This window comes from Cyprinus carpio, chromosome A1 (genome assembly GCF_018340385.1).
Source record: "Cyprinus carpio isolate SPL01 chromosome A1, ASM1834038v1, whole genome shotgun sequence".
NCBI lineage: Eukaryota > Metazoa > Chordata > Actinopteri > Cypriniformes > Cyprinidae > Cyprinus > Cyprinus carpio.
Genome location: NC_056572.1, coordinates 31,337,574 through 31,361,208, shown reverse-complemented (window position 1 = coordinate 31,361,208; position 23,635 = coordinate 31,337,574). Strand labels below are relative to the sequence as shown.

At 35.8% G+C, this 23,635-nt stretch overlaps 2 protein-coding genes across 5 annotated transcripts; one reads left to right on the top strand and one right to left on the bottom strand.

Moving 5' to 3' along the window:
- The first annotated feature begins 546 nt into the window (after window positions 1-546).
- Window positions 547-18,809, top strand: LOC109072112 (kinesin-like protein KIF16B). 4 transcript variants are annotated; one of them, XM_042762082.1, is made up of 32 exons: window positions 547-928; window positions 2,062-2,131; window positions 2,210-2,323; window positions 3,160-3,276; window positions 3,434-3,531; window positions 3,832-3,941; window positions 4,909-5,051; window positions 5,195-5,363; window positions 5,488-5,619; window positions 5,839-6,014; window positions 6,613-6,678; window positions 6,934-6,993; window positions 7,075-7,194; window positions 7,332-7,383; window positions 8,134-8,271; window positions 8,406-8,488; window positions 8,570-8,658; window positions 10,016-10,048; window positions 10,411-10,464; window positions 10,862-11,063; window positions 11,319-11,545; window positions 12,252-12,636; window positions 13,421-13,681; window positions 13,832-14,169; window positions 14,275-14,433; window positions 14,569-14,674; window positions 15,746-15,793; window positions 16,112-16,156; window positions 16,244-16,366; window positions 16,489-16,578; window positions 17,058-17,141; window positions 17,216-18,809. In XM_042762082.1, exons 1-32 carry the CDS (start codon window positions 882-884, stop codon window positions 17,375-17,377), a joined length of 4,101 nt encoding a protein of 1,366 aa, XP_042618016.1. In that variant the 5' UTR covers window positions 547-881; the 3' UTR covers window positions 17,378-18,809. The 4 variants fall into 4 exon arrangements, with proteins under 4 accessions (XP_042618016.1, XP_042618038.1, XP_042618027.1 ...); XM_042762104.1 differs by lacking the exon at window positions 15,746-15,793; XM_042762093.1 differs by lacking the exon at window positions 10,016-10,048 and having other exon boundaries at window positions 548-928.
- On the bottom strand, window positions 18,790-22,629 carry ndufaf5 (NADH:ubiquinone oxidoreductase complex assembly factor 5). The gene is made up of 11 exons (XM_042762273.1): window positions 22,350-22,629; window positions 22,222-22,262; window positions 21,607-21,670; window positions 21,208-21,255; window positions 20,554-20,657; window positions 20,437-20,476; window positions 20,163-20,360; window positions 19,980-20,040; window positions 19,824-19,907; window positions 19,139-19,221; window positions 18,790-19,028 (listed from the first exon to the last, which is right to left on the bottom strand). Exons 1-11 carry the CDS (start codon window positions 22,503-22,505, stop codon window positions 18,939-18,941), a joined length of 969 nt encoding a protein of 322 aa, XP_042618207.1. The 5' UTR covers window positions 22,506-22,629; the 3' UTR covers window positions 18,790-18,938.
- Window positions 22,630-23,635: the final 1,006 nt, after the last annotated feature.

The following is a 23,635-nucleotide window of genomic DNA, read 5'->3' as shown; positions in this document are numbered from 1 at the left end:
CATGCTGTTATTATTGGATTAAATGCAAACCTGTAAAGACTAAAGTACACTTAATTGGAATAGACTAGAACAGAGAATATTAAAATAGCAATATAGACAACAGCCTATTAATTTCAATGTGGAGAATTAAGAAAAATATGCAAAAATGTCTTTAAAAAAATTGACATAGGCCTAACAAAAATGAAAGTAAATAATACATAAATAAATATCCAGAGCTATTTTTTCACCATTCATGAGAAGGCTGTTGCTAAGAGAAATGTCACATTATTTATGTTATGATCATTTATTTTGTTTTTGGATTATTAAATGTTTGTTGTTTATATACACTGTGTGCTATTTTACCAATAAAACAAAACAAAACAAAAAAGGACTATCTTTTTTATTTATTTTTTTTTGTAATGGTAATGCGTTGATACCTCATATTCGTATTAATACACAAGTGTTTTTTGTTCTAATATAGGCTACATGAATTGATTTACATTGATATTGTCATACCATGTGATGTTGTTCCCGGAATGATCCGTGATAACTCCAGGCCGGCAGGTGGCAGCGTCGCGTCCGCCCTACTGCCAGCAAAGAGCAGGACGCTGTGAATCACTCCGGGAAAATAATATGAACTGGACAACAGCGTCCCGGACTAATTCATTTTCTTACATGCTGACTGTTGAGTGAACACTAGACGAGCGTCACCAGCAACTCTCACGGACACACTGAGCTGTTTTCCACGGATACAGTCGCATCAGCCGGAGCCGGTCAGAGTTGTGTCAGTAACCTATGAGAACTGACCGCTGAAGAGTGTGTGTGTGTGTGTGTGTGTGTGTGTGTGTGTGTGTGTGTGTGTGTGTGTGTGTGTGTGTGGTTCTGATCCTCAGGGATGTGTCATGGCATCGGTTCGGGTGGCAGTGCGGGTCCGGCCCATGAACAGACGGTGAGTGCGTCTTAAACACATAAACTAACGAATAAACAAACACGTAAACAAAGGCGTAAATAACGTCACAACAGCTGCGGAGTGAAAGGCATGACAACAAACATTAAATACACGTAAAATAAAACCAGTGAGCTGTATTTCTCATTATAAACATGTATTAATGTATTAATATTCTGTTCATTATTATTGAGTTTTTTCCTTTGTAAAGTTGTCATGACGCAGGTCAGATGCGAACCTGGCGCTCCCCGAGCAGACGCTGGACTCTGTTGTAAATAATCAGATTAATCAGCGCGAAATTGAATCGGATAAAAAAACAAAACAAAAAAAAAACACTCAAGTTCTCTTGAAAGATCTTGTTTTCTCTCTCTCCATTTTCAGTCCCCTTTGTCTTGAGACTGTCCCAGACCAAATATTTATTATCATAATATTTGTAATTTATAATAATAATAATAATAATAAGTATATTTTTGTTGTCACCATTACAATATTAATAATAAATAATAATACAAATTCTGATTTATAATAATTCATAATAATACATTTGAAATGTCTGTTATGTGAATAAAATAATTATGTTTTTTATAAATCTCGTTCATTTTTGTCTTTAGTTTGCAGCACATAATGAATTTAATGAATGTATTACAATAATGCGAATGTCATCCTGAAATCATCCATGAGTGCAGTAAGAGTTTTCACTGGAGTGGCTACCTGCACGGTGCTGCTATCATAGTAGAGCAGAAATATTATTACTTAATTTAGTATTCTTCTGTTTATTCCTGTATCTTATTCAGATTTTATATGGCAATGCTCAGTAAAACTGACAAAAAAACAAACAAAAAAAGCTAATACTGAGATCCAAAATAAATTTTCCATTTTAACTATTTTAATTGTTATGCTTATCATTGAATTTTTAATGAAAACTAGTGATTTTAATCTGCTTTCCACCTTAAACAGCTCATAAAAGCATCAGGTTGAAAATAGACACCTAGTTTGATCTGTTGATTGGTCTAAATTAAATCATCTCCCTCGAGAGTAAATGCCTGTAGACTATGGATTTACAGTGTGTGTGAATAATAAAAGAAGTGCATAAATATATATTTTATTCATGTACTATTGATTTTTTTCTGTCACAGGGAGAAAGACCTATCTGCCAAATGCATCATCGAAATGGAAGGCAACAAAACCACCATCACCAACTTAAAAGTATGTTGCACTGAAAGTCTCTAAATGATAGAGTTTCCCAGATGAAACTATCATTTTTTTGTGCTGTTTTTACATCAGATACCAGATGGAGTGACTGGAGACTCTGTAAGAGAGAGAACGAAGACTTTCACATATGATTTCTCTTACGACTCCTCGGACGGTAAAAACGGCAGCTTTGTGTCCCAGGAGAAGGTCAGTGGAAATATGAACAGCACAGATTGCCAAATGAGGATCGTAGAACTTTGGACATTTGCAAGCATTAATTTGTTAATTAGCTGTGTAAGCAAACAATAATAAGGTAAAATCTAGTTAAATCAAGGCATGCTTTCCACACTTATTTTACTAAATGAAAAAAATATATGCACCAAATTAACAATGCATAATAATAGTAAAAACTGATGCACAGATATGAATGAAACGTATCAATTCTAACAACATCTTTTCTATTAAGATTGAATGCAATGCAAGTCGCTTTGGATAAAAGCATCTTCCTAATGCATGAATATAAAGTAAATCTTTCTTGCAAGATCTCAGAACTAGTTTAATTACATGACTTAATAGCCAAATAAATATCTCCATGCTATTCACGATGCAATATCATTCAAATAGATTATGAACATTTGATAATAACTAGAGCATGTTTGTGGGAGGTTTTATTTTATTTAAAAAACCCAGCGCCATTTACGTATAATAAAGTAATCAGATCTCATTAGGAGCTAATCCTCTTAGTGTATGTGTTCAGAAAGGTCTGTTACTCAACGATGACATGAAATAACAATCTTGGTTGTTGTGTTATATGGTAAAAACTAAAATATTGGTTTTCATGGCTGGTTTCCCAGAGGCAGATTAAATCAAAGTAAATCAAATCAAATTAAATTGCATTAAATTGTAATGTAAATGCCCAGCCTTCATTAACAGTACAGTTGAGCTCATATCTTGACTTTGTGATTAACTTTCAGTTTTCAGCTTTGCACTTGTATATATATAAATACCGTAATATCACAGGCATGATGTATGTGTGATTTCAGGTGTTCAGGGATCTGGGCACTGATGTGTTAAAGGCAGCTTTTGAAGGATATAATGCCTGCATCTTTGCTTACGGCCAGACTGGATCAGGGAAGTCACACACCATGATGGGCATCCCGGTAAGCCTTTTTATTAGTCCAAGTGTTTTCTTTTGCCAAAACCAAGGTTGAGGCTTGTTTTGTCATTTCAAATGTATTTCAGTAAATCTCTCAGGCAGTTGATTTATCAGTAATTGAGCTGAATACGGGCTCTGAATCATGACTTGCTGTGCCGTAGGGTGACGTCGGGCTGATCCCACGGATCTGTGAAGGATTATTCAGCCGAATTTCAGGAATGACTCGGAGAGATGAAGCCTCTTTCCGTACAGAGGTCAGGTGAGTTGAGTTCAGAAGTCATTATTGTGAAAATCCTGCAGTATTCGATAGCTAAAGTATGATAGTCAAATGGTGAAGTGTGCTCCATTAGGGGCAGCAAACAGAGCTGCATAAAAGTCTCAAGCAGTCCCCATCACAAACTCACACATTTATTGCTTGCGTCAGATTGCAGTTCTTTTCGGTGCTGCTAGTAGCACAGAATTCATATTTATTCACATGTACATTTTCAAAGTAAAGGTCTGTTGCAGTATACATACACAGAAGAAATGAAAAACTGTCACATTTTGATTGTGCTGGCAGCTATTTGGAGATTTACAATGAACGGGTGCGGGATTTGTTAAGAAGAAAGATGGCAGAGACGTATAACCTCAGAGTCAGAGAGCATCCTAAAGAGGGCCCCTATGTAGAAGGTAAGAGCATGACTTCAATCCTCAACCAAAACTCTGCAAATCAATGCATAAGAGAAACATTGTCACGATAACGACAATACTAGTGAAATTTTACGATTCTCATACTAATTTCAGTGTCACAGCCAAATAAAGATGTTATGGATTGCACTCCTCTAATTAAAAAACGAAGCAAAAAAACATTATTATAAATATTAATAAATTGATGAAAACAGTGGCATGTAGCTTTCTGGTATTGTTTAATTAAGTGAATATTACTTTAATTTTTTCAAGTAATAATTTAAGTAAATATATTGTAAATATTGCAATATTAAGTATATATTGAGTAAATATAGTAAGTAAATATTGTGTAAATATTGTAATATTAAGTACTGGTAAATATTGCAATATTATGTAAACATTAAGTAAATATTGCAATGTTAATTACTATTTACTTATTTACTTAATCTTGCTATATTTATTCATTCAGTAAATATTGCAATATTATGTAAACATGTAAATATTGTAACATTAATTAGCACATAAATACCAAGTAAATATTACAATACTGAGTAATTATTGCAATATTATTAATATATTGAGTAAATATTGTAATATTAAGTACCAGAAAATATTGCAATATTATGTAAACATTAAGTAAATATTGGAATATGAATTAATATTTACTTAATCTCGCAATATTTACTAATTCAGTAAATATTGCAATATTATTAAATATTGGGTAAATATTACAACATTATGTAAACATTGCTTAAATATTGTAACAAAGTAAACATTACGTGCATATTGAGTGAATATTGCAGTATTATGCAAAAATTGGATAAATATTGAGTAAAAATATAAATATTATTTGAACTTTAAATATTGTGTAAATATTGTAATTTGTTGTAAAACATTTAATGCAGCATTCAAAGGTGTCTGCATTTGTAGTTGCTGCAAGTTCTTCTAAATGCTTCCTCATTGATTTCAGACCTGTCGAAGCACCTCGTGCAGAACTATAATGATGTGGAGGAGCTGATGGAGGCGGGAAACATCAACCGCACGACTGCCAGCACCGGCATGAACGACACTAGCAGCCGCTCACACGCCATCTTCACCATCAACTTCACACAGGTATCTACACTTGTGTTATTGCCATTGAATGTAGATTTAAACCATCTGAAAAATCCATGATGACAGCAAAAGATACAAAATACTTTTACTAGTAAGTTAAAATGATAAGATCATACATTTTGTTTCTATTCCCTTCTACTCAGGCTAAGTTTGACGCTGAGATGCCGAGTGAGACAGTCAGTAAGATTCACCTGGTGGACCTGGCAGGAAGTGAGAGGGCCGATGCCACAGGGGCCACTGGTGTCCGGCTCAAAGAGGGCGGCAATATCAACAAATCACTGGTCACTCTGGGAAATGTCATCTCCGCTTTAGGTGAGAGGCGCTGTTTTGTCCTGACACACTTCTGATTGTCTTGTTTCATTTCCTTAAGTTCACATTACACTTTTGGGTACAGATGGGTAAGAGTTTATTCTGATGTCTCCTTCTGTCATTGTAGCTGATCTGTCACTGGAAGAAGGGCACAGTCATCTGAAGAAGAAGCAGGTGTTTGTTCCTTACAGAGACTCCGTGCTCACGTGGCTCCTGAAGGACAGTCTGGGAGGAAACTCAAAGACCATCATGATCGCTAGTGAGTGAGGAATCAAGTGACACTCGTTGTCTTGGCTGGATCTGTTAAGTTGTTACATAACACTTATGTCATTTGTACAGACAATGGCTTGAAGTAAGGAACATAATTTATCACATTTTACTTGATTGTCCCACCACTCGATTTCTTGATGGTGAAACTTTTAGTGGCACCTTTAGAGTTATTAAATCAGTTTTTGGATTTGCAAATATTTTTGTCCAGCTATATCACCCGCGGATGTCAACTACGGCGAGACGCTGAGCACGCTGCGCTATGCTAATCGTGCCAAAAACATCATCAACAAACCCACGATTAACGAGGATTCCAACGTTAGACTCATACGAGAACTCCGGGCAGAGATCGCTCGGCTTAAAGCGCTGCTCGTGCAGGGAAATCAGGTCTGAACGTGAATTTGACTATTGTCATTTACCCTAAAAGGTTAAAGCTGTTTAAACCTTAATGATGCATCATCTTTTCTTATCCAGGATCAGTTTTAATACATCTTTTCACTTGCTATTCGAGCTGTGGAGCTGCATTGTTGATTCAGATTCGTTCAATAATCGACAGTTATTAAACTGAATAGAATCAGTATTGAATTGTTTTAAGGACACTATTGTCTTCTGTCAAGCTTTTAAATTTTGAACTTGATTCGTTAAATAAACTAAACTTAATAAAATCAATATAAAAATTATTTAATTACACTAATGACACTATTCAAACCTGTAATACCAAATTTTTCAAAATTTTAAAAAATTTACAAAATTCTAGCTGAATTTTGAACTTGTTTCATAATTGATGAACTTTACACAGTTATCGAATTAAGCTACTATTTGAATTAAACCACTGAATCAACACTATTGAAGACGTTTGCTTCTGTTGATTCTGTTGTTTTCCTGTTTATTGCTGTGAAGCTGCTTTGAAGCAATCTATATTGTATAAAGTGCTTTATAAATAAAGGTGACTTGACTTGGCTGTTATATTTTGTGTGATTTTCAGATAGCGCTGCTCGATTCCCCCACAGCGTTAAGTATGGAGGAGGAACTGCACCATAATGAAGCCAGGGTAACATGCACCCTTTCATAATCTCATAACAACAGCTCTTGTACACTCTCCTCTCAGCTGATGCAGTCGCACTGAATAAGCAGTTTCTAAAGCGATTAATTTTCACACACTGAAGCCCATAATGTGCCAAACAGCAGGGATTTGTTTGCTTTTCGCAAATAAATGCTGTGTGAAATTCCAGTGATGAATTCAGATGTAGGTTATGGCAGGATATGAAATAACACACACAGTCGTGTGCATGTTTTTCTGTCGCAGGTGTTGGAGCTGACCAAGGAATGGACGAACAAATGGAACGAAACGCAGAACATCCTGAAGGTTTGTCGCCATCTGTCAGTCCAGCATCTTATTTTATCACCTCGTTCGCTGAGCCAGGCACTGCGTGTGTGTGTTGAGCAGGAGGAGACTCTGGCTCTGAGGAAGGAGGGAATCGGAGTGATCCTGGACTCAGAGCTGCCTCATCTCATCGGGATTGATGATGATCTGCTCAGCACCGGCATCATTCTCTATCACTTAAAGGTAGTGAACATCAGGCAGTGTTCATCATTACAGTATGGGTGGGGAAGATGAAGATGCTGCTACAACCGAATGAATTTGTTTTTCTATATTATGTTGTTTACTTCATAAGTGTTTACAGGGTTTGTGTGTGTTTGCAGGAGGGAAGGACATACGTTGGCCGTGACGATGCCACTAATGAACAGGACATCAGTGAGTTTAACAGTTTTCATTGACAGAACTCTTTCTCCATCTGTTTAGTTATTATTTGATTCAGTCACAGCACACAAACATGATATTAATAAGAAGCATTTGAAATGCCACGATGAAAATCTGTCTTAATTTATGCACCATATGTTTTCTAGAATTATCTAAATTAATTAAATCTGTATAATGTAATATGATTTAATTTATTTATTTATTTTTTTGGAAAATGTTTAGTTTAGGAAATTATTTTAATTTTAGTGTTAATTATTTTACTGGTAGTTTAGTTAAATAGGTCAGATCAGATGAGGAAAAAATTATATAAATAATCAGAATTAATTGATCATGTAATTGTTTTCTCACAAAACTGGTATCTCTGTGAATTGCAATTTTAAGGTAAATTCCTCTTCCTGTAATTACAATTCAAATATCAGTGCAACATCCTGTGTAAGATGATGCATTCATGGGTTATTGATATTAAAAATGTAATCAAAAATAGTGCTTCATTTATATGCTTTTTTTAAATTGCATATAAATAGATAGTTAACTCAAAAATGAAAATTTGCTGTTAATTTCCTCACCCTCAGGCCATCCAAGATGCTCTATCCTGTTTTGTTTTTTTATTCAAATTCATTTGGATTGCGATATTCACTTCAATTTCAATTTAGATTTAGATTTGAAACTGGAGGTCTTTGCCTAACCCCAACTCAGATTTTGCTAGTACTGTCAATCTTAAAGATAATTTCTCTCTCTTTGCAGTTCTTCATGGTTTGGGTCTGGAGAGTGAGCACTGTCTGATAGAGAATCAGAATGGCACAGTCACTCTTATTCCTCTGAATGACGCTCAGTGTTCAGTCAATGGAGTTCAGATCACTGAGCCCTGCCCGCTCAACCAAGGTCACACTTTCTACAACATTTTTTTTTTTTTTTTTTTTTATGAAATAAGCTATATGAATGCAGTTTTATGCAAAGCTGATGTTTCTCATTTATTAAACAAACAGTAGATTTATTTGTGCATTTGTGTTTCTCAGGTGCTGTCATTCTCCTCGGCAGAACCAATATGTTCAGATTCAATCATCCTAAAGAGGCGGCTAAACTTCGAGAAAAGAGGAAGGTGAGAGGAATTCACACACAAAACTTCAGCATCACACACACACACACGTCTGTTAATATATCTGCTCTTCCTGTTCTCCAGAGCGGCCTCCTCACCAGTCTGAGCTTATCCATGTCTGATCTGTCCAAATCTTGTGAAAACCTCTCCACAGTCATGCTGTATAACCCTGGGTAAGCCTCCATGTGTGTGGGTATGCGTGTGTAACAGAGCGAGAGGTATCTTTCTCCCCACACCGCCTCCTCTTCCTCAGCCCTCCTCCCTCTCTTCCTTCCCAGGAGCCTTCTCTTCCCTCCTCTCTCCATCCTTCTGTCTCTTCATGTCCTTCGGCACCATTGCTGGTACTGCTGATGCCCAGTGCATTAAAACAGCTGAGAGAAAACTCTTAATTCATCCCCGCTTGCCAGATCATCAGTCATCCAATAGGGATGCACGATAAATCCGTTACTACACTGGTGTTGACCAATGGAAGATAAAGCATGTATAAAGAGGTTTCCTAAAATTAGGAATTGGACAAATATACAACAATGACCACCAACAGTCAGTAGTTTCAGTTGAATGGCTGATCATCATGAAATTTGGTATATTGCACTAGTTTGAAGTCAGTTTTAAGGGATTCATATTTTTGTTCAGCAAGAATGCATTAAATTGATCAAAAGTGACCGTAAAGACATTTATGATGTTACAGAAGATTTCTTTCAAATAAATGCTGTTCTTTTTAACTTTCTGTTCACCACAAAATCTTGAAAAAGACTGATAACCAGAAATGTTTCTTGAGCAGCAAATCAGCATATTAGAATGATTTCTGAAGGATCATGTGACACTGAAGACTGGAGTAATGATGCTGAAAATTCAGCTTCGCATCACAGGAATAAATTACGTTTTAAAATCTATTCAAATTGAAAACAGCTATTTTAAATTGTAATGATATTTCACAATATTACTGTTTATATACTATTTTTGATCAAATAAAAGCAGCCATTTTACTGGCTGAATTTGAGCATATATACTTTTAGGTTGGACTAGGTTGCTCTAGTGAAAACACCTGTTCACCAAAAAAAAAAAAAAAACAGGCTGAACCAAATAGATTTATAGTATTGGTTCTAAAAATTGTTTTTAAATTGATGCATCCCTAATAAACAACAAAATGCATGTTGACTTTTTGCATTGTCACATTAATAGAAGAATGCACAGTAAAAATGATTTTATCTTTGTTGGTGAGGTTCGGATCTGTGGTCATGCATGTGGAAACTGATTGGCCTGTAAAACCCTTGACGGTTGTGTTGTCATGACTGATCATGATCCTGGGCAATGACTTACAAAACCAACTACATATCATGAATGAACACCAAACATTCATCTTTTCTTTTCTTTTTTTATTATATTGTTTTATTTTAAGGAGTTGTTCACACAAAAATTCTGTCATTTATTTTTTCCATTATCCTTAAATAAAATTAATTCAGACTAACAGTCTGTATCTGTGCAGCAGTATTTGGTAACATTTCCTCTTTGTGAACTTCTTCATGGCAGTCTCTTCACTGAAAAGGGTCCCATCTTTCTCAGGTAGAACCAAAGCACAGCTAGTGTTCTCATGTTAACTGTTGTGTTTTTATATACATATTAATGTCAGTATTTGTGAGTTCAGTCTCTCCATTTCTCATTCATCATGCTTGTGAGAAGCACTTCATCATCATCATCCTAACACTTTAGTTGAATGTGTGTTTCCATCTCTTTTATTTAAAGTTGTGTGTTCTGCAGCACATGCTTATAGTTGCAGCGCATGCAATGTGATGGCTCAATGCTCGTAAAAATGCAGACGCTCATCCCATGTGCTGGAGTGAGTTTGCTGTGGTTTGTGTGTGTGTGTGTGTGTGTGTGTGTGTGTGTTTTAAGGGTGGAAACTAATTGTGTCTTATATGTTCCAGACTGGAGTTTGAAAGGCAGCAAAGGGAAGAACTGGAAAAACTGGAAAATAAAAGGTGTGTCATGTGACTTATCAAACATTAATAAATGCAAAATACTTAAGTGAAACGTGATTTACATAAAGCAGTCCTGTCCACTTATTTATTTGGGGTTTTATCCAAATCAGCTAATGCAAATACACAAAATTGCAAACAAAACATAGAGCTGCGTAAATTATTAAACATTTTTTGTAGTAAAACTACTAATAATTTTAGTGTAATATAATAATATATTATAATAAGTTATTTGTAAAATAACTATTTATAATCACTATTTTATATATATATATATATATATATATATATATATATATATATATATATATATATATTCATTCATTATATAAATCCATTTCAAATGAATCAATTTTTGGCCTAATCATAATTCCTTTCCTTTGTTTTGTGGTTGGTCCAGGCGGCTGATAAAGGAGATGGAGGAGAAGCAGAAGTATGAGAAGGCGGAGCTTGAGCGCATGCAGCAGGAGGTGGAGTCTCAGAGGAAGGAGTCTGAGCAGGTGCAGCTGCACATCCGCAGACAGGAGGAGAGCCTGCACAGACGCAGTCAGGACATCGAGGGCCGCCTCCGAGACTTGATCGCTGAGAAAGAGAGGTTTCAGGTCAGACTGCTGATCAGGAAGTAGGCCGTTTCATGGTTGTCAATTTTTGGAATTGTTCTGCTGATAAAATCATGATGTGTTTTTCTCCACATGGGTGCACAACTCAATAGTTTTTACTAGGGTTAGTTCTTGTCTCCAGTCAAGAGCCAAAATTTTAAATAGAGTAATCTGACTTCAAATCAAAAATATTTTCTTATAAACCATCTTTGTATTTAGAGACTTTTTTTTATATATGCTAATGTCTGTTGTGTTCAGGAGGAGAGACACAGAGAGCAGAAGGAACAGGAACAGCAGAAACAGAGGAGACTGCAAACGAAGGAGAAGCTGGAGGAAGAGGAGGAGGTGCAGGAGGAGGATCTGGAGGAGGATGAAAAGGCTCAGGCCCAGCGAGATCGAGCAGAACAAACCGAGCTCCTTCGTGAGCTGGAGCGGCTCAAACGAGAGCGCGTGGAGCAGGCCATCAAACTCCAGCTGGAGCACAGGTGAGAAAGTCAATGTCTTCCATGTATTGTTTACACCTGACTTACAAAATATGTTGAGTCCCAGTAATACATATCGGTGTGAAAGCAATCCGGACTAACTTGCATATAGATAAATGTAAAAATAATTGTTTAAATATTTTTTTATAACTACAATAATAAAACAAATAATAATATTCTTAGTATAAGGTATTTAATTTAAATAATTATGTAATTATTATATTATAATACATAATACATTTAAATTAACAACAAAAATTATTAATAAAAATAATAGTTTTATGTATTATTATATAATATTTATTATATAAGTAAAATAATAATTATTATATATATATTAAAAAATAATAGTATATGTATTAAAAAATATTATTTATATTAAATATAATAATTTTAATAAAGCTATACTTTTCATTATTTTGTTTCAACTTATAATTATACAATAAAGTAATATTGTAATTAAATATTATAAAGATATTATAATATTATAATTACTATATATATTTTAGATATATTAATATCTGTATATTGAATTGTTTCTTGAGCTCTAAATCAGCATATTAGAATGATTTCTGAAGGATCGTGTGACACTGAAGGCTGGCATAATGAAGCTGAAAATTCTGATTTGATCACAGAAATAAATTGCATTTTAAAATATATTCAAACCGAGATCAGTTATTAAACAGTATTTCACAATAATAACTTCCAGGCGTCTGGAGGAGCGAGAGAAGGAGCAGCTGAGTCTGGTTGGGCGTCTGGAGGAGCAGCTGAGGGAGCGCAGCGAGGAGGCGGCTGTCCTGCTCACGCCGGACGAAGCACGCCGGCTGGAGGAAGAGAGACGGACGCTCACCGAGCTCAGGGAGGAGCTGCTCAGAGCCAAGGAGGCGCGGATCGATGGAGAGGAGGAGGGCGGGGAGGAGGCCCGGAGGAGTGCGCAGGCACGGTATGAACATTTCAAACAGATGCAGGTGGAGGAGCTGAGTGTGCTGGAGGAGTCACTGATCCAGCAGAAGGACCGGCTGGAGCGGGAGGTGGCCAATGAACGCACGTCACTCGGCCTGCTGCTGCACACGCACAAGGACAAACAGAGACAGGTACAGGTGTCCTTTTTCAACAGCACACTCAAACAAGAGGAAAACTGATGTGGGGAGGGTTTCATTGTTTATTTATTTATTTTTTTTTTTATGATTGTGATAAGAGTGTGGCACATTCACGACACTTAAGTAAATACCAATGTGTTCATTTTTAAATTAATATTTAAATTTAAGTTTGAAGTAACAATCTTTTGAGATGATTCTTTTTAGTGACTCAAAACATGATGCAGTGCTACCTGTGTAGGCAAATTCACCAACAAATGACTCTCTTAAACAGGTTCTTTTTAGTGAATCTGTAACATACAACAGGATCGGTGTAGTCTGATTCACAAACAACTGAATCTTTTGAGATGATTCTTTTTAGTGAATCTGTAACCTAAAACAGGACCAGTGTAGTCTGATTCACAAACAACTGAATCTTTTGAGATGATTCTTTTTAGTTAATCCAACCATAATGCAACAAGGCCTGTGTGGGTTAATTCACAAGCATTTTTCTTTTTTAAATGGTTCTTTTTAGTGAATCTATAACATTCATCGGGACCAATATAATCTGATTACTGAAACAAATGACTCTTAGGAATCAGTTCTTTTAATGAATAGTTCCATAAGACAAATTACCGGTTTGAATTAGTGAATTAGAAAAACTAAATAATTTAAAGCATTAGCAGAGAGAGAATTTCTTTCAAATGTGAGCAAAATGGACATTATTACTGAAAAATAACCGAATAAAAATCAAATCAAATTGAATCAAGACTCTGGTGATTCACTTTCCTCATCCTTGCAGGTCTGTGATATGATGGAGCGTGGCGTTCAGGACGTGTCCTTTCTGGGTCAGGAGGAGGTTTTGATCCAGCAGGCCGAACACAGGCTGCAGTTTAAAGAGAGACAGCTCCAATCTCTCCGTGAGAAACATCTCCCCGCTGTCTCAGAGGAGCGGCAAAGAGCCATTGAGCTACTGGAGAGAGTTAGAGGAGGAACAGGGTCTCCTGGTTTGGACGAAAGTCCAGAAGATAGGGACAAAGAGCTGGATGAGACACTATATCAGGTAAAACTCTCTGATGAATTCTCTTCCTGTCCAAGTGGCTGGCATTTGGCCTGAATAAGCTGCAAACTTGTATTGGTAGCAGCATCTCGCAAATATTTATCTCGCTGTTATCCATCTTTATCTTTCTTTGCTCTCTGTTTTTCTCTGTAGGTAGAGAAGGAGTTGGAGGAGAAGGAGGAGCGTTTGTCTCAGTACAGCGCGAGCGCAGAGCAGCTGCAGCAGCTCCAGCAGTCGTACGCGTTCACAGCAAACGTGGCCCGTCAGGAGGAGAAGGTTCGCAGGAAGGAGAAGGAGATCCTGGAGTGGAAGGAGAAGCAGCAGCGGGAGGCTCTGGAGCAGGCGGTCACGCGCTTGGAGAGGAGACACTTCGCTTACCGCAGGAGCCTCAGTCTGGAGCCGGACGCTGAAGGGCCCCGGAAGAGGTCACAGTCCGCTCTAGGACAGAGCACTTCCAGGTTTACACGAAAACAAGACCTGGACCAGGACAGGTGTGTAGTTTGACAAAAACAAAAAAAGACAGCTGTATATTGTTATGTAAAAATACACAGTATGCTGTGTCTTTGCTTTATCATTTTGTTCTGGGTGTTTCTCAGGATGGAGCGAGAGATCGCGCAGCTGAAGCAGAGGATCAGTGAGAGTGAAGGAAGCGTGCGGAGTCTCAGTGTGAGCGGGGATGAAAAAAACAATGTGACCCAGTCACCCGTCAGCCCCATACAGAGCCTCCCGACTGTCCTGTCTATAGGAGACGAGAGGTACACACACCACAGCTGCTTTTATTGCTGCTTAACGGTCTCAAACTAGCAGTGTGTAGTAAAGACTTACTGCTTGGTTGTGATTTTGTCTGGAAGTCATTTCATTTGTGTCTGAACTGGCCATTTCCCTCTCAGGATTAACATGTATATTGAAGAAGAGGTGCAGCGGAGGCTGCAGAAACTGAACCTGCGGAATAGAGAGAATAACAACACACTCTCACTGTCTTCAGACTCACTGCAGGTATAAATCTACAGCTAACACACTCACTCACTTTAAACTGCTAACACCCAGAGCCTGGCACTTTAAAGACAACATGAAATCAAACCCGTTTACTTGCATATATCCAGAAATCTTCTTTGCCATTAAAACAAATATACTTAAAGTTTTGCCTTTTAACTTTGGTGCAAATCAGTGTTGTTATTGTTAATTAAAACTATTAAGTGTCATATTCGTTAAGTGAAATCAAGCTGAAAAAAAAAAAAAAAAAAAAATTGACTTTAATTTTTTTAAATAAAAATTAGAGATGCTGCCTGTATGTCTAATTGACAAAAGTTGAATTACTGACTGAAACTAGAACTGAAATAAAAAAAAATAATAATAAAAATGACAAAAGCAAATCAAATTACTAAAACTTAAACTGAACTAAATGAAACCTGGAAATGTAAAAATAAAAGCTAATTTAAAATATTAATAAATACTATATAAAACATATTGAAATAACACTGGTACATGTAATCTTTTCACTTTAACTTATTTATTTACAACTGTTTTCTTCAGAAAATCTAGTAATTTTTCCCAAGTTAACTGAGACAACACAACCAGAGAAAAATATCAACAAATAATAAACTATTATAACTAATAAAATTGTATTATTTCCTACAAAATACTTGGTCTCACTCAAGAATACTTTACCAAGTGAAATATGTTATTTTAATGTTGTCTTTAAATTGTAGACCAAAACGTCATGTTCTTGCTATCATTATTCTATTATAAACATATACATGTTGTTGTACAATTGCTTTTCTATTTGGTTTGGATGCAAACTATTAGTAACATTTGTGAAACTTAAAAAAAGCGGGCCCAAACAGAATCTACAATTTTTTTTATTTACTTATTTTTTAGATTTTCTGTGCTGATTTTAGCTGAAAGCACAATCAAATTAGCCCAATTATTTTCTGTGAGATTTGTGTGCAAGCACAGATTCGGTGTGGGCTTGCAAAAGAGGTTTAATGTTACCCTGGTCATGCACAAGAAACACATTAAAACCCACAGAATTGTTTTTGGCATCAACAAAGTTGTTTAACTCTGCAGGAGGAGGAGCAGGATAGTGAGGGTAGCTCTGTTAGATTGACGGATGAGGTAAGCACAGGCCTCAGCCAATCAGCACCAGCTGAGTGGACTGTGATTTGCATGATCCAGCCTTAATTTGAATACAGCTCACAATCTCTGGTATCAGTAGATTGGGTCTTTCCTCTGTGGTTTTCTACTTTGGGAGCATGCAGCCTGCCCACCGATGTCTTGCTTGGATGCATTTCACCTGTTCCTGGAATGAAACTGTTTTTTTTTTTTTGCTACCTCACTGATGGGAAATGACAAACAAGTGCTTGCTCCCTGAAATCAGCTACTATTTATTGAGAAGGTTTTATGAACCTAATGAAATGTGTTTTAATCTCTCAGGACAACAATAAAAAACGCATTGATCAACGCAAACTGAAATACGAGGTACTCTCTTCTATGTTTAGGTCATTTTATTTCATTAGCACTTTAGTTGAGGATGTTTTCTGACCGTCAGTGCCCGTCTTTCCACAGCGGCTGGTGTCAGTTCCTCTGGAACCGAGTCCAGAGAGTCTTAAAGATCCAGTCAAGATCAGTATTCCCCGTTATGTCCTTTGCGGTCAGGGAAAAGATGAACATTTTGAGTTTGAAGTCAAGGTTTGTCTGCATTTCATAGAATCACAATCACTGCATTATCTGTAAGAATGATTGAATTGACTGTTGTCTGGCAACCTCCTGTAAAAAAAACGTCCCTCTTGGGGTTTTGTGTCTGTGTTCAGATCACTGTTTTGGATGAAACGTGGACAGTGTTCAGAAGATACAGTCGTTTTCGGGAGATGCACAAATCTCTGAAGCTGAAATATCCAGAGGTATGCACATACTAATTAAATGTATCAGAGTGTATCATAAGTTGCATTGGATAAATGCATAAATTTAAACTAATTTCAGATCAAATTTATTGATGTAATTTTTTAAATATTTGTAAGTTATATAGAATTTCACCCCTCAATATAATTTAGGACCATCAAAAATGTTTTGCAATATTTATATGCAATAAACATTAGTGCATGCATATATGCAAGCTGCTTTTGATACATGCATAAATAAAAAATAAATAAATATTTCAATCAGATCAAGTTCATGCATGTAACCTGTCAATTTTCAAGGTTTTTTTTTTAATCCTTCTTTATTATATATTAATATATTTAATCCCAAAATGATGATTTTTTTTTTGGACCATAGTAGTTCACTTGATTTTGTAGTGAAATATGACATAGACCCAGTTTTTGTGAGATTCACCCAACTATGGTGTATTAGATATTTTAGATAATCTTGAATCTTGTTTTAGCTTGCGGCTTTGGACTTCCCTCCCAAAAAGATTTTTGGAAACCGAGATGAGCGAATGGTTGCAGAACGCCGGAATCAGTTGGAGGTAATCAGAACCTCATGAAAACTACAGGGGTTTCACTGATCGGAGATGTTGATGATGTCATTGTGTTTTCCCAGCAATACCTGCGGAACTTCTTCCATGTGATGATGTCATCCTCCTCCTCTTCTCCTCTGAGAACAGACGAGTTTGGACTACACCTCTCAAAACACGCCGTGTGCAACATCTCTCCTTTCTTTAAGAAGGGAGTGTTTGACTACAGCAGTCACGGGACGGGCTGATACACACATACACACACTCCAATAAAAAAAAAACACTCATTTAGATAAATACAAACTGACTGACTCCCAGACAGAAAGTGCAGACAAAAGAAAAAAAATAAGAAATTATATTCAGCATAAAGAAAATCAAGCCTGAGAAAGATTTTTGCATTGTGACATTGTTTTCATGAAAATTAAGCATATTATTCCAGTGACATTCTCATTATAATTTACATTTTTTGTTTTTGTTATTCTCAAGTTTGATTCCCATAGAAATCCAGATTTTTTTATTTTTATTTTTTTATTCTGTGTTAAAGTTAACAAATTTTTTTATTATTATATAAAGTAGCATGCATTGAAATAACAGTACAACAACACTGCCATGGTGTATAAATACTTTACATTTTAAATAAAATATCATAATTATTGCCATGAAAATAATATCATAATGGAAAAATTATGAATAAATTTTTTTTTTTTTTTGAGGTGAAATATGACCTGGGTTCATGCAGACCTGTGTACACTCACTCAGGAAAGTTGAAAATCAAGAGCAGGAAAAGTAGAGTGACTTGAAATAGGAAAAAAAGTATCCAAAATTGTGTTTGTGCCTTGTTGGCATTAATTGAGCTTTAAATGCTTCAAAGAATGAGAAATATGGACTTAAACTGACAACAGATGGTCACCATAACCTGCTCCAAACGTCTTGTGTTTACATCGAGGACAATGAAGCCTGTTTCTGTGGACAGACAGGACGTCCTGTAGCTGCTACTTGGGTTAGTGACTGACTTTAAATCATGCTCATGTTGTAGTTGCTGCGTACAGTATAATGAATCTCCACTACTTTAGTCTGGATTTAGATGATGTAATGAGAACGGCAGCCTGTTATTGGCTCCAGTCCATATCTACTCCAGATGAAATGAATTACAGCAATTCTGATCTAATATCTATGATACTCAGGCTAACATTGAGCAGATTTTTTTATATAACCACTAAGAGGTCAAAGCTCATAAAATAGCATATGAAGTGTGATCTAATGTCTTCCAGGAAATAAATAATGCCTTTGATTTAAAATTCTTACTCCACTCCCTTGATGCAGTTTAAATAGAATAGGCTGTAATATCATGTCCACTGACAACTATTGAACACTATGAAGCCATATATATATATATATGTATGCAGAATGTATTGTACACTTGATCTGTACAGAGGAACTTGTCATGAACATCTCATGATGTTTGGAGGAAAGGGATTTACTCCTATATTAGCCGTTAAGATTTTCTTGAACACTAGAATGCTTGAGTACTGAGAGTAAGATGTATACTTTTTTTTTTATACATTTGCTTTTTTATTTCTGGAACTGAATGTAATCATTTGTGAGTAACATGATTTGGTAACCCAGTTTTAGAGTGTAACATGAATTGTTTAGCACTATATTAAAAGCATTGTTTATTTATGTTGGAGGACATTTGTCAAAGAAGCTTTTGCAAATATACAGCTTGTTGATGCAACATTTCTGTGTAATCACATTCATGTAAGTAAAGCAGATCCAGAGTGGATTTGAAAGATAAAACTTCTTCCTGTCCTAGGATTTTTCATTGGTCTTCTGAAGTTTGCTCATTTTTGACAGATCGGCAAACGAGACATTCGCCGAACCCCTTTTAACTGGTTTCGCCTGTAAATTCATCACAAGATGGAAAGTCAGAATCTCACTACAATTCCACTTTTGGAGAAATGTGATTGGCTGTGGTTTGTTCCATGCTGACCAATGAAAATGCAACAGACCTGAGACTCGTGAGGCTTCCAGCCAATCATGTAAAGGATCTGAAATGTAGATGGAACCGAGCCGTCTTCATTGCCATACATCTCTATAAGAAAAGACAATAGAATTACACAATTTCTAGTATCATCAATCACATTCAGACAAATAAAACGTGTTCTTACATCAGTGGTTCTAAACCTTTTTGATGTGGAGGATATTTGGATTCTTCTGCTATAATGACAAAGCTGCTCATTTTCCAATTTTTAATCTATTGAAACTAGGAATAGAAATCTAATAAAACAATGAAAATAATTCAGTTCCATAATTCCAGCGACTGAATGTTCTTCATGGTTCACGCTTTTTATTACCAATGAGGTTTTTTTTTTACTCAGAAATGGCTATTTCAAAATGATAAGATGTTTTGTAGATTAACAAAATCATATAAATGTATAAATTATATTCAATATAAAAAAAAGACTTGAATGTAAAAAAAAAAAAAATGTAATATGCTTCCATATATCCACGACTCCCTGGTTAAGAACCACTGTTCAACCTAAAATTACTATTGTAGAAATTATAAACATATAATCAAATAAATACTATGGAAATTTAAATTGTCATTACACTGTTAATTTGAAACAAATAACATTTAAATGAGTGTAAATCCTCCGAGCGTTTGCTGCCGTTCCCAGTTTTTTGCGGTCTCACCTTTATAAATGGCAGCTGCCGCCAGTATAGTGTCTCTGTGTAGGAGTGACTTCCTGTTCCACGCACAGTTGCTTTCACCCATACCTGAAGAACATGAATAAACTGTAAATGCATTCTCCTTCCATTTCATAACAAAACAAGACACCAAATGTTTACCTTGTAAATCACTCATGACCTCCAGCATGCCAGGATAATTGACCTGAACTTCATCGATGTCCTGAATTACAACACAGTAACAGTCCTCAGTGTAATCACACACAATTCAACTCAAGCAGATTTGGAGATTATGTAGCTGAATCAGTGTAACTAAACTTTCAAAATAAATGTAAATATTTGTACCACAGTGAGCATGTTGAAGCCGGCCTGCCCCAGCAGGTTGCCCAGGTCAGTGACGGCTGTGTAGGGTGATATATGGGGCGCAAAGCCGCCCTCCCTCTCCAGCTCAGCTAACTGCAGAGAACATCGCAGCTCATAGAGCGTCTCACCGCCGACCACTGCTCCAATGAACACACCATCCGGCTTCAACACATGGTGGATCTGAATGACAACAACAGGGTATTTTGTGTTATTTATTATGTGCGTCAGGACTGCACACTTGGTTAGATCCGTATACCTGTCTCAAAGCTCCAGGAAGGTCGTTGATCCAGTGCAGACTGAGAAGACAAATAAGGCTTTATAAATGACAGTTCATTCTTTTAATTTCCCATCATGCACTGGGGCAGTACGGTACCTCATGCTGCTGAGCACTAGGTCAAATGTGTTTTCTTTAAATGGCAGGAACTCCTCATCCGCCAAAACACAGTGACTAGGAATCTCACATTTCCTCCTATTTCTCTAAAGAACAAGGAAGAGGAAGACGTTTCAAGAAAATGCGAGTTAATAATCTGAATTTTAATGTTTTTGAAAGAAGTCTCTAATGCTCGCTGAGGCTGCATTTGTTTAATCAAAAACACAGCAAAAATACTGTGAAATTTTATTAGAGTTTAAAACAACTGTTTTCTGTTTGAATCTATTTTAAACTGTAATTTATCCCTGATGCAAAAGCATCATAACTCCAGTCTTCAGTGTCACATGATCCTTCAGAAATCAGTCTAATATGCTGATTTGTGGCTCTAGAAACATTTATTATTATTATTAATGTTGAAAACAGTTGTGCTGCATAGTATTTTTGTGGAAACCATAATGCAAGTTCAAAAGAACAGCATTTATTTGAAATAGATTTTTTTTGTAACATTATAAATGTCTTTACTGTTCCTTTTGATCAATTTACTGAGTCTTACTGACCCCAAATGTTTGAACGGGCATAACTAAAGCCATTTATAAAATTTTAAGGTTTATGTTGCAACTGTGCACTAATAAAATAAAGACATGCAAAGTCTCTTACCAGGGAAGAGTCTGAAATGTCTGTTAAAAAGAGACGTTCAACAATGTCCTGAGAAAAGAAAGAATCAGTGTCACCACAGAATGAAAACACAAAGCTTAAAGGAATAATTTACTTTCTTCTGTAGAACACCAAAAGAGATGTTGTAAAGAAGGTTCACACTGCTCTTTTTCATATGTACATGCTGTCAAGCTTCTCCTGTTTGAATATGAAAAAAAAGAAAAAGAAAAGAAATATATAGAACACAAAAGGCTTGACAGCCCTAAATCTCCTTTCACTTTCTTTATATGAAAGAGAGTAATGTGAACATTAATCAAAATATCTCATTATGCATCACAACAACATAAACATAAGTTTTTCTTTTAACAGTGCCATTCACTGTAATATTACAAGCGGCTGTACCTTACTCAAATGCTCCGCCATGTGACTCTTCCCACATCCTACATCCAGAGCCAGAGGGAAAGTCCTGCAATGACATTCAGGGGATCAAAAATTACAATTTTGTTATTATTTACTCACCCTCATGTTATTCAAATCCCAGACGACCGTATTTATTCTTGTGAAAACAAATGAGAGACATTATTCAGAAAGTCAAAGTTGCTGTTACAGTGAAAGTGGATGGGGACTGGAGTTGTTGAGCTTACAAAATGCCCAAAAAATAATTTAAATTTGTCTGTTCTTTACACAAAGTCATCATATGACTTCAGAAGACATGAAATATAGCATGCACGTCATATGGGTCACTTTCATGATGCTTTTTTGGAGCTTAACAGCCCCAGGCCCCATTCACTTCTATTGCACGGTAAACAGCAGACTGGACATTCTGCTTACTATCTGCTTTACTATCCCACAAAACAAAGTCATACAAGGTTGAAACGACAACACAGTGAGTAATATTTTATATATATATATATATATATATATATATATATATATATATATATATATATATATATATGATGATGTTTTAAAAAGCTGACAGGATGTTTAAAAAGCATTTAAGATGTGGACAGTGACCTTGAGACATCATAAACTCTGTCTGCAACTCTGCTCCCCACCTGCAAACACAAGGAGAGCAGAAGTTCATAGGCACAGCTTCAGTTCTCTTAAAGACAAAGGCATGATCATGCAGTGAAGCACCTCACCTCGTCTCGGAGGTAATCGTATTTGTCGCTGTCTAGTAAAGATGAAGCCCATTCCTTCTGCTTGCGCTTCGTGCTCCTGTCAAACACGTTCATAGTGCCTCTCTGCCCGGAGGAGAGACCGCGCAGAGACCGGAGGCTTCTCACTGAGATATTCATGCTTCTTCAGCGATTCTCATCCTAACATTTTACTTCTACCAACACTTCCAAACACACTCATGTGCCTCTAAACGGAGCTCAGCTCTGCGTCACACAGCAGAGACATCTGCGTAAAACATGGACTGGATCTCTCCCGGACACTGGAACATGGACTGGAGCTCAGACAAAAACGACTATTCTATTCTATTCTATTCTATTCTATTCTATTCTATTCTATTCTATTCTATTCTATTCTATTCTGCCAAACAACATTCAATTGACAAACATAAAAAGTATGACTTCGAATTTAAATTTTTATCTATAAAGGCAAATAATGGTAAAAACAACAACAATAAATGAAATAAATGATAAATTATAAAGATTAAACTGCTAGTAAATAAGTGATAGTAGTATAAAAGGGAGTTGCGGTCACTTTTTCTGATTTAAAACTGATGGTGAATAATGGAAGTGTTTCTTATTTGTGAATTTATTTGTATCTGAAGAGTTCAGATGCAGAAGCCTTTAAGTGGCGTCTGAAATCTTCATCTAAAATGAGCTTTTTTATCAGGCTCCTATATTTATGTTCATTTATTTCACTTTAATGGCATACGAAAGGACCTATACATTGTTATTGAAGAAAAATTACTGAAACTAAACATAGGAGCCTGATAAAAATGATCATTTTAGATAAAAAATTCAGATGGTGCTTAGGCTTTTTAATCTGAACTCTTCATTTATTGTTTATTATATTATTTTTATTTGTAAGTTTAGTTATATTTCCAGCTACAAACTCACGAATTAAACTAAATAATAGCCTCCCTCAGCTCAGTGTTTGATTTTTATTCATATTTTAAATTAGTTTGTATTTTTATATTTCCATTTTCAATGAACTTTGTGTTTTAGTAATTGTATTGTATTGTGCAAATATCTTGCACGTTCTTTATAATTATTATAATTAATCTTACGAAAATATCATTCAAATTAACAATATTTATTTTATTTCAGCTTTCGTTTATTTTATTTTAAGTAACAATTTTTTAATGTATTTTTTTTAAGTTAGCCATAAAATCTACACAGAATGTCAAAAGTAAAATAAAAGACGCTCGAGTCTAGTGTGCTTTTTTATTGCAGAAATATAATTCAATACAAAA

Bases quoted from the DNA above. Each gene is read 5' to 3' on its own strand.
- ndufaf5 (XM_042762273.1), bottom strand. From the start codon at position 22,505: ATGAATATCTCAGTGAGAAGCCTCCGGTCTCTGCGCGGTCTCTCCTCC. The intron at 21,671-22,221 runs GTCACTGTCCAC...ATGTCATTGCAG, and splicing joins AGAGTTTATGATGTCTCAAG to GACTTTCCCTCTGGCTCTGG. The intron at 19,029-19,138 runs GTCTGTTGCATT...ATGAATTTACAG, and splicing joins GGAAGCCTCACGAGTCTCAG to GCGAAACCAGTTAAAAGGGG.
- LOC109072112 (XM_042762082.1), top strand. From the start codon at position 882: ATGGCATCGGTTCGGGTGGCAGTGCGGGTCCGGCCCATGAACAGACG. The intron at 6,994-7,074 runs GTTTGTCGCCAT...TGTGTTGAGCAG, and splicing joins AAACGCAGAACATCCTGAAG to GAGGAGACTCTGGCTCTGAG. The intron at 13,682-13,831 runs GTAAAACTCTCT...TTTTCTCTGTAG, and splicing joins TGGATGAGACACTATATCAG to GTAGAGAAGGAGTTGGAGGA.